This window comes from Aplysia californica, unplaced genomic scaffold, assembly GCF_000002075.1.
Source record: "Aplysia californica isolate F4 #8 unplaced genomic scaffold, AplCal3.0 scaffold00938, whole genome shotgun sequence".
Taxonomy (NCBI): Eukaryota; Metazoa; Mollusca; class Gastropoda; order Aplysiida; family Aplysiidae; genus Aplysia; species Aplysia californica.
Genome location: NW_004798208.1, coordinates 79,920 through 91,144, shown reverse-complemented (window position 1 = coordinate 91,144; position 11,225 = coordinate 79,920). Strand labels below are relative to the sequence as shown.

Genomic DNA, 11,225 nt, shown 5'->3' with positions numbered 1-11,225 from the left:
TTGTGGTGGTTGTCATGGTGCGGTCTTGTGTTGTGTGGTGGTAGCTGCTGCATAGACTTGTTGGAGAACATCCTAGACAGTGCACTCTTTTTGGCATAGTTCCTGCTCACAATGGAGTGCATCATTGGACTCAATTAGGAACCAAATAAAGGGCAGGGGGTTGGGGGGCGCAGTTGCCTTTGATCTTGATTGCAAGGAGACTAGTGTTTTGCCTTTCCTTAAGGCGCGGCACTCCTGTACAATTGCCGTCCCGTTAGTTCTAGCACTAAATCATACTAGCAAAGACTACTGGATACCGATACTGGTTTAAGTATTCGGTATCAATGTTTTATCAGTAGATCTAGCCTACAAAATGAACAGGTAAAATTTCTCTTGTATTTAACAAGGCAAGGTGGGTTTCAGGGGCCCCCCTGAATTTGACCATAATTTGATGTTTTGCCATTAGGTTTGGCTCTCTCTCCATAGGCCTATCGGCACGCGCATCAAAAAGTAATCGTTTAGAGCCAGAAGTAATCGTGGTGGGGTCAAAGTAAGATTCCCTAAACGGGGCCGCAATTGTACAGGAGTGCTTTAAGGCGCAGTGGCCCTTAATGTACATGCATGCCTCCGAGGGAAGTTTTTCTTGAGAACGAAGATTGTCGGCCATGAGAGATGTACGGTGTAGGAGTACCTACATGTCTATTGTTAGCTGTTAACTCTGCGGCATGTCCCTGTCCTTGTCCTACCAGCTCTTGTACGTAAGGAATAAAATGTGTATGTTTGTGGTTTTGTTTTAGTTTTGTTTTGTTTGGGGATGTTGGTTTTTTTTCTTGTTTTTTTTTCCAAATCAGACAGCTGTCTACCCAGTCAAGTTCCTGGCTGTCACCTTCTATTGCCATCTCTCCTCCTCCCACTGCCTCCCATACATATTATGTAGATTTTTTTTTCCACTTTTGTCTTTTGGCAAGTAGTAAGAGAGGTCCCCACTCTGGTAGGTTTCTTCTTCAGTCATCTCTCTTTCTACTGTTCTGCCGTGCCAAGGCAGACAGAAGTATTTGCAAAAATTATTAATTTTTGCATTTTTGTTTAAATGGACGCCTATGTTCATTCTGCATCTTGTGTCTAAGGCAGGATGGCGTACCTGCACTACAAATAGGATATTTCACTATGGCAAACAGATGTAACTGAAAGGCCATGCCCATATTTTCAATGGCAGCGCCACGAAACTCAAAATCATAAAAAGTGTATACATCGCTCTGCCTTGGCATGGCAGTGTCCCTGTCTCTCTTTCTACTGTCCCTGTCTTTCTACTGTCCCTGTCTCTCTTTCTACTGTCCCTGTCTTTCTACTGTCCCTGTCTCTCTTTCTACTTTCCCTGTCTTTCTACTGTCCCTGTCTCTCTACTGTCCCTGTCTCTCTTTCTACTTTCCCTGTCTTTCTACTGTCCCTGTCTCTCTTTCTACTTTCCCTGTCTTTCTACTGTCCCTGTCTCTCTTTCTACTTTCCCTGTCTTTCTACTGTCCCTGTCTCTCTACTGTCCCTGTCTCTCTTTCTACTTTCCCTGTCTTTCTACTGTCCCTGTCTCTCTTTCTACTGTTTCTCTCTTTCTACTGTCCCTGTCTTTCTACTGTCCCTGTCTCTCTTTCTACTGTTTCTCTCTTTCTACTGTCCCTGTCTTTCTTTCTACTGCTCCTGTCTGTCTTCTGTTCCTGTCTTTCTGTCTTGCTTTGTTTTCCCTGCATTAAGTGGTAGTTGTTGTCACGTTGATGGGGTTCTCTGTACTCGTACACTACAAAAATTTTCTGCTTCAAAATGAAATACAATTAATTGTTTTAAGTAGTGTGTTCAGATTTAAAACACACAGCACCTCTGATCTTGCCACCACTTCCCCCTCAATCTCGAACATGTATTCAATCATTCAATATCCCCCTTTCCCCCTCCACCTAGGGCCCCCCCCCCTTTTTTTCCCCTCCCTCCTCCCTCCATGATTGTCTTGTCCATGTGTCAGCAGGTGTTCTCTGTGCGTCCAGTTATATGGCTTTTTGTGTGTAGCTTCAGGCTTGTGTATGCTGTATGGCTTCTGTGTGTGTGTGTGTGTGTGTCTGTGTGTATGTAGATAGCAGTGCCTGGGGCAGGGACAGTCACAAACATGTTGTAGAAAAGCCTGCTCTACACAAGAACTTTGTACGTTTTGGCCGAAGACCGTTCTTCAACACGTGCCCATACAGTATACTGAGTGTGGGTAGTTTGGAAGGTGCCACTGGTAGGTCAGATTTCTTTTGTCTTCTTCCGATGTTTCGTTCCATCTTGTCTTCTATTTTTCGCTACACTAAATTAACAGCCTTTTTTGTGCCGATGAGCATCTCTTCTTTTCTCACAAACAAATAAAAAAAACAAAAAACAGGCTAAGTGAATGTCTTGTTGGAAATTCTTGTGTTGAGCCTTTTATACAACTTTTTTGTGATTTCCTTCAGTGGTATGAGCTATTGCAGCTTCAATAGTTTTTTTGTTTTGTTTTTGTTTTTGTTACCTTGTGCTGGTGTAGGGCCGAGTTGACCGGTGTCCAGTTGACCTGATTGGAATTATTGTTTCCTCTCCAGGAATCTCCACAAGACCAGAAATAACTGCCTGGTGTTCTTTGGTTTTAGCTTTCTAGCAAAATAATTTGTTATGTCTTATTTTATGGAGAAGGTGTTGTCTGTATACTAAATGATCTAACTTTTTGTGTGTTTGTATACAAGATCCATTGTCTTGTGGTCAGTGCACCATGCATCGAGTCTTGGTGTTATAGCTGTAGTACATATTTTGTTCTACAATTCAACACATTGATTTTGTAGATAATGAACTATGCCTTTTTGTCTGACATATTTTTAAAAAAATATATCAGACAGAATAGATGGGCCTTGTAGTGGGCTCACCATGCATCAAGTCGTGTGGTATTGTTGTCTGAGGTGTAGATTGTGGCAGCAGTCTCCCAGCCTAGTGTTGTGTTCCTGCCGGTCTTGTTGCTGTTGTTGTTGTAGTTGTTGTTGTAGTGGGCACTAGGCTTGTGTGTACTTTGTTGTCATAGCAACTGCTTTTGGTGTAGCCTGTAAACCTCAGTGCTACTGGTGGAAATGAAAAAAAAAAAAAACAACTTTTGCGCTTACAGTCTCGCGTGCACATAATGAGACATAGACATGCCCAAAATACTCACACAGCCAACAGATTTTCAGACCCTGAATTTACCCCCAAGGACGGTGCTACTGACTGAAGTGTCTTTAGGGCATTCCCAAAGGGGAGGACATTAACATCTCGAGTTTATATGCACAGTAGAATTGTAATTTTACATGGGCTGGTTCATCAATGTCATGCTCATAGCTGTGCCTGAATTTTATTGCATCAGAGAACTGCTGCTTTTTCTTTCCTAATCCTTACTATCGTCATTTTTCCTCTACTTCTTTTGTATGTTTTGTCACTCTCTTGTGACCCGCTATTTCTGGGATGACTTGGTAGCTGAAGCAGACCTTGTGCTGTTGAATCTAGAGAGGTGAGCAGAGTAAGCCCGATTCCCTGTAAGGACTTCTCTGTTGACATCCACCCCTTGGCACTCATATGGCTTTATGCAGTTGCGAGCACCATAAAACCTCTACTAAAACATAAAATGATAGATTCTTCCTTTACTGCGTTACTGATAAGGGAAACTGCTAGTGACAACTTTTCTGAATTTCAAAAGTTAATTGTAATGGAATCTGTGGGTGAAATAGTCCTGATTGATTGGGTCACGTCTCTCTTATATTTATTCTCTATGGTTGTTCACACCAGTGTTTCAAGAAGCCTTTCACTTTCATGAACTTTGTCGTTTGTTCATCATGTGTTTAGGCAAATGGCTGGCAGTTGTGATGTTCTCTATACACATCCTGCAAGGATTACTCATGCCGTAAACATCGCTTAAACCCTCTTTTTTGGGGGATATATATGCATGTAATTTTTACAAAAAGATGGAACACCTTTATATGAGTGAGGATTTGTGGGGGGTTTTTGTGCAAGCTTTCCATATATATATATATATATATATATATATATATATATATATATATATATATAAGCTTTTTTCTGTGATGTGTGAATTTTGCCTTTGAATCTCTATTCATGATTTTTTCAATGAGATATTTGTAACCCACCACCCCCAAAAGCTTTTACGCTATATCATACTATATTATGTTTGTGAAGCTGCATTGCCTAGTTGGTATTTTTGTCTATGGCATTTTCATTTCTCTCTGCCTTTGTGGTTGCTGTGATGAACATTTCTCCATCATGCTTTGTTAATGTCCCCACTCTCCATCGTCCTCCATCATGCTTTGTTAATGTCCCCACTCTCCATCTTCCTCCATCATGCTTTGTTAATGTCCCCACTCTCCATCTTCCTCCATCATGCTTTGTTAATGTCCCCACTCTCCATCGTCCTCCATCATGCTTTGTTAATGTCCCCACTCTCCATCGTCCTCCATCATGCTTTGTTAATGTCCCCACTCTCCATCTTCCTCCATCATGCTTTGTTAATGTCCCCACTCTCCATCTTCCTCCATCATGCTTTGTCAATGTCCCCACTCTCCATCTTCCTCCATCATGCTTTGTTAATGTCCCCACTCTCCATCTTCCTCCATCATGCTTTGTTAATGTCCCCACTCTCCATCTTCCTCCATCATGCTTTGTTAATGTCCCCACTCTCCATCTTCCTCCATCATGCTTTGTTAATGTCCCCACTCTCCATCTTCCTCCATCATGCTTTGTTAATGTCCCCACTCTCCATCTTCCTCCATCATGCTTTGTTAACGTCCCCACTCTCCATCTTCCTCCATCATGCTTTGTTAACGTCCCCACTCTCCATCTTCCTCCATCATGCTTTGTTAATGTCCCCACTCTCCATCTTCCTCCATCATGCTTTGTTAATGTCCCCATTCTCCATCTTCCTCCATCATGCTTTGTTAATGTCCCCACTCTCCATCTTCCTCCATCATGCTTTGTTAATGTCCCCACTCTCCATCTGGCATTGCAGGCTCGGCTTACTCCTTTGTTGATGATTTGTGTCACGCCTTTAGGAACTTTCCACAGTGAGCGGTCGGTGGGCGCACTCTAGTGTAGTTCCTTCCTTCTTTTCTATCAAACGTCTCGTCGCCTCAGAACTATTTTGTCCAAAGTGTACTAAAGTAAAGAGGAACTCTGGACAGTTTCGTTCTAAGGCGGTGGGTGGTTGGCGGGTGCTCTGGTGTGGTTTGCTCCTTCTTTCCTATCAAACATCTATCGTCTTTATCTCCCCTCCTTCTTTTTGTGTTTGTTACTCCCTTGTAACACCTCTAATCTTCTGTCGCTCATATGACCTTATACGGTTGCGATCGCCGTAAAACCTCTACTTAAACAAAAAACAGTTCTGTGGCGACAATCTTTTGTCCTTGTCTCCCTTCCTCTTTTTGTTGGTATGTTACTCTCAAGTAACACCTTTAACACTTTGAGGTCACTTGACACAATAATGCGCCGGTGAAAATGATCCGTTCTGGTCACCAGGTGCATTTCCGAGCCTGGCCCAAGAAGTCAGTTGCAGTCACTCTCCTGGCCCAAGAAGTCTGTTGCAGTCACTCTCCTGGCTGGGTGACCAGATGGGGTATTTTGTACTGCTGGCTGAGTGACTGCAAAGTGGTAAACTTCAACACTTGTTTCCATCTCTCTGCTTGGAAGTCGTACGTACCCCCCTCAACCGGGGTTGGCCCTGACAGGCAGGCAGGGTTGAACTAAAACAATCTAATTTTTGTGGATTTGGGGGAAAACCCCACTCGCATTTAATTTTTTTTAAAGTTCTATTTTTCCACAAAATGTCTAAACATTTGTCTCTCTCATCCCTCAACTACAGCACAATTGTGTCCAAACCCAAAGAGTTTGCCCACCTGATCAAGAACAAGTTTGGCAGCGCCGACAACATCGCCCAGATAAGTAAGTTTTACGTAGGTAGGTACCACCTGGCCGAGGGCAGCCACCACCATCTTCTTCTTCATCATCGTCTTTACTGTGCGCTCGCGTGTGTTGCACGTCTTTACTGTGTGCTCGCGTGTTGCACGTGTGTGCACGTGTGCGCGCCTATTACTGGGTGGAAGTAAGACCCGAGACATACTTCATCTTTTAACTCTTTATCTCCGGAAAAGCTGTGCTGGTGAGCCTCTGACTGCGGCTCGGGCACATTCCTTTAAGACAACTTCAACGTCAAATTACCTTTTTTGGGCAATTGCCGAAAATAAGTCTCTTATACCGGAAGTTCATTCATTAGATGAAGAACTATCAAAATGGGTTTGCTAGTTTCGATTTAATGACCCATTTTATGATGTTTTTATCACTTTTGACTTAAGCACCAAAAAAGTGCCCCGGCATAGTAGGTTTACCCCCCTCGGAGATAAAGAGTTAAAATGGCTGATGGCGGAGTCTTGCTTACATGAAACAGTCGATGCGCACGTGCGCACGCGTGCATCCTCGTTTGTCCACCTGTGCGTCCGCGCAGTGCTTTCGTTTGTTTGCCTTTTCGGCCGTCCGTCCTTGTGTGTGAGACTGAGAAAGGACAGGTTCGATCTTTTACTTTTTTGGTTTGCTTCCTCCCATCTGAATGATGTATCGTTGTACCTCTTGACTTTTCCACTGAACTAACCTGGCCTGCCAAGTCGCGTTTCTTGGGACATTTTTTGCAATACGGTATAACATGGATAGGTGGAGGAACACATAAGACTCAAAATCACGCATCCGTAGAACTGTGCTTGCGGTCCCGTTTTTTTCTTCTTCTTTATCTTTGTGAGATATCCCTCGACAAACTTCGGATCCCTCGAACTACCGAGGCCGGTGACGACAAATTCAAGCTATCCATGTTATACTGTATGATTTGTCTCCTATTACAGTCCAAATTGTCCAAGATGGTCATATGAGCTCATATGACCTTATGCAGTTGTGAGAGCTGTAAAACGTCTACTAAAACTAAAACAAGATGGCCACCCATTGTCAAGGACAAGTGTGGTTGGTTGTCTTAGACAGTTGAATGTCTTCTTGGACAGTGTCCTAATGTGTCCTAATGACAAAGAAACAAACACAGAGGGAAGAGCTGGGAAGTGATCGCTTATACTACAGCTAATTGTCTAGGACGGGTAGTCAGAAGAAAGAGTTCACCTGCACTTTTTAGTTTTCTCCCTCTTTTTCCATTGGCACTGATGCTATTTATTAGTGTAATTACTTTTGGTGTCTGTGGATAATGTCTGAGACTTTGGAGAATAATTTAGTTTCAAAGAAAAGAGTCCAAAATGGGCAATGATTTGCAATGAAAGAGTATAATATAATGAGATTGCACTTTTTCTAATTTTATATATGCATCTGGCGCTCATATGACCGTATGCAATTTCGAGCGCCGTAAAACCCTCTACTATAAAAAAATATATATAATTTTATATTGACATGAGTCACTCTGTTGTGCATTGTGTCCAAGCAAGCCATTACCAGATAAACGAGGAATTGGAATGAAAAAAATATTTTACAAATGGTCCCCTTTTATATCGAACCCTCATGCACCCCCCCCCCCCCCCCCCTTTAGCCTTAACTGTCTTGCTATAGCTTTTCTAAACAAATTGTTGTTTGAATCTTACTTGTAGCTTTCCCATGACTTGTCCACTTCTCTGTAGAAACAAAACCCCTAATATTTAGTACTTATTAGTCTAACTCAATATTAACTGAAATAACAAAACATGTAATTGTCACTACATTGATTAACCATGCTCTAATAACACAATAATATTACTATTAACAATGATTTATTTGCCATATTCTAATGTCGAAACAGTGTTACTATTTATAGATTGATTTACCTTACCCTATTAACAAAAAAAAGTTACCACTAGCGGATTGATTTACCATAATATTCTATTATTACTATTTTATTAATGAAATAGTGTTACTAATAAAAAGATTTTCCCATACTGTTCCAATGACCATTAAAAATTTTTAAAAACACCTAAAAAATAGCCAGTAGATTTTCTTCAACAACAGATAGTTTAAATTCAGTTAATCAGTTTGAAAGTAAACTCTATAAAGCAATGTGGGATGTTTTGTGCATGTATGTGTTTTGGTGTGTTTGTGCAGAAGATCTATTTTTATCTCTTTGTCTTACTTCAGCCTTTGGATACATGTGATCTTGTTCCTCTCTTGCACGCACTTTGCACCATGTGACATTTTCCAGGGGGCTCTCGTGGCCTAGAGTTTAAGGTTTTCGCCTCTCATTCAAAGGTCCCGGATTTGAATCCGGGTAGCGACGGGAAAAATTTTCTTCTCTAAAATTGTCTCCTTTCCTGCTCTCTGGCAATGTTCTTATGTCTGCTTTCGGCTCCACTCTCTGCCCCCTCCTTTGGGCTCCTGACTCTTTCTGCAGCCTTTCTACTGCTACTCCTTGCCTCCTTCTTACTGCTGTCTTTCAGCCACACCCCTGATCTTCTGGTAGAACTTTCGGAGGTCCCGTGTGCACGTTGCACCCGTTAAAGATCCCTTAGTGGTTTAAAATCTATAAGAGTAGGCTTCGGCTGCCACCCAGGCAAAATTCAAAATTTACTACCAACTGAAAATGTTTGGTGTGTCCCGCGCGCTCCTATGACCTAATGCAGTTGCGAGCGCCGTTAAACACTTACCAAAAATAAAAAAGACATTTTCCCTTCTCTTTATTTTCCTATCCATCTCGTACACCTGGTGATGTGGCTAGCGTAGTGGTTAGACTACTGGGCTTGTGATCTTGAGACTGCAGGTTCAGGGGTTCAAGCCGCAGCTCGGTCCGACGTTGTGTCCTTGGAAAAGGCACTTTACATGAATGTCCTATTTGGCGCTGTCAATTTGGAGATGGACTTTAAACTCTGGAGTCCCGCTTCTTAACCCTATCCGTACGTCGTGTTTTACTATCGTATTCGTATCCATACGACGTGGAGAACTCCGTGCCACCACTTTCAAAGAGGAAATTTACTCGTTAATCCGATCCGTACGCTTTATATAGCTGTCTGTCAGATTTGAGAAATACTGAAATTTCAAAGAGATTTTCGTACTAGAAGTATTGTTAAATGTGAAGAATACAAACCCGGGGGTACAAAATGACCCCAGGGCGTATGGATAGGGTTAAATAACCTAAAAGGGCTGATAGGGGCGTGAGACCTATACCATTTCAACATTTTCCTGCATCTGTAGTTGAAAAGATTCACCTCTTCCCTGCACTACTGTCCCAAAAGACATATTTCTGCTGCTGGGATGGTGTTTCCCGTTTCTGGTCAGACAGCAATCGGCAGAGTCGAAGCACCTAGCCTTCTACATTATCCTGAGTTTTGTCGAAGGGCTGAGAGGGGATAAACTGTTTGAAATCATTTTGATAAATCTGATCTGTCCCTGTTTTGGATCCTCATACAGCAACTGAAGAATGAAAAATTGTGTTGGTAGGGATGAACAAATATGTACAATTATTTTACAATGACTAAAGAAGGAAAACTAACTTTGCTGTGACTAGATTGTTGTCTCTGACTTGCTGACTCGTGAATACAATACGTAGATCTCACGCTTCTGAGTTTTGTGAGCCTCATGCAACCATCTAAAGCGTTTGTGCATTTTAGTTCTCATAAGTAGGTTTAACACTTTTGAGTATTGCAAGTTGATAGGCCTACATAGATAGAAAACTTTTGATAGAAAACTTTTGGATATTGTAAGTTGATAGGCTAGTGGTTAGGCTACCGGACTCGTAATCGTGAGCTTGCGTGTTCGGGGGTTCGAGCCGTGGACCGGACGTTGTGTCCTTGGGAAAGGCACTTTACACAGATTTTCCTCACTTCTCCTAGGTGGGAATAGGTACCCGGCCATAGACAGCGAAAGATCTTGTCAGTATGTTAGTATTTTAGTGCCTATAATTAATGGCTTCTTGCACTGTATGCTTCCCAGGAAGTTGAGGTTATTTCAGAATGCTCTCAGGTCTGCAGGGGTAATAGTATAGGTTGTGAAGTGCATAGAGCTTGCTGTTGAGCGGGGATTTGCGCTATACAATTTTAAACATAAGTTCTACGCTCCCTATGTCTAGCTGTGAGGTCCTTTAGCGTGAGTGTACTGGGATAACCAGAAGAATAATCCTATCAGGCGAGATCACTTTGGCTAAAGTTCTGTAGTATTAAACCCTATCCGTACGTCATGTTTTACCATCGTATCCATACGTTGGGAACTCTGTGCCACCACTTCCCAAAGAGGAAATTTACTTGTTAATCTGATCTGTACGCTTTGCATAGCAGTCTGTCGAAATGATTTTTTGAGAAATACTGAGTTTCAAAGAGATCTTCGTTCTAGAAGCATTCTAAATTGTGAAGAATACAGCCCCGGGGGTACAAAATGACCCCAGGTCGTACGGATAGGGTTAAGCGTAAGTTCTACGCTCCCTTTGTCTAGCTGTGAGATCCTTTAGCGTGAGTGTACTGGGATAACTGGAAGAATGATCTTATCAGACGGAATCCCTTTGGCTACAGTTCTGTGGTATTGAATAGTTAAACACTTTGCTGTCACTTGGCGCAAAATGCGCCGACAAAAGTACGACGGTGAAAATTATCCGTTCTGGTCACCTGGCGCAGTTCTGTGTGCACCTGGCCCGAGAAGTCCGTTGCAGTCACTCTCCTGGCTGAGTGACAGGTGTGGTATTTTGTACTGCTGCTGGCTGTGTGACTGCAAAGTGTTAATGTCTCTTAACTGTGAGAGAGGTTGCCCGTCTGAAGCCTCTTTCGTCACTTCTTTTTTTCTTCTGCTGTTTTTTCTTGAGTGTCATGTGGGTTTTTTCGGTTGTTTTTTTTTCTTTCTTTAAAGATCCCTTCAAAAGTTGTTTTTTTCTCATATTTTTTTTGTAAGTACGAGAAAGATTCCAGATTTTCTTTCCCAAGAAAGTAGACCATGTGCGTGTCTTTGTATATTTGTTGGTTACGTGAATTTTATTATTTTGATGAGCACCTGATTTCACCCGCATGTCACACGACACAAATAATGAATCAATGATCCTGACAATGACTGTTGGTGTATATTCTTATTATGATTGTTGTAACCCGGCTGACATTCTCTCCCGTCTCCCCCCCTGTGTGGTCAGAACTGGACGACGCGGGAACCACAGAGACAGATGGAGCGGGCAAGACAGGGGGAACTTTGCCTGCTGGGTGAGTCAGGGCTGCTTGGTGCTGTTGGGTTGTGAGGGA

At 42.4% G+C, this 11,225-nt stretch overlaps 1 protein-coding gene across 1 annotated transcript in view; it reads left to right on the top strand.

The window, feature by feature from the left end:
• Positions 1–11,225, top strand: part of LOC101864653 (transmembrane and coiled-coil domains protein 2) — a gene marked incomplete at both ends in the record, with an annotated part of 35,429 nt that overhangs the window by 19,826 nt on the left and 4,378 nt on the right. The window contains 2 exon segments of the mRNA XM_013089377.1: positions 5,867–5,946; positions 11,120–11,186. Of these exon segments, the coding sequence (XP_012944831.1) occupies positions 5,867–5,946; positions 11,120–11,186 (147 nt within the window).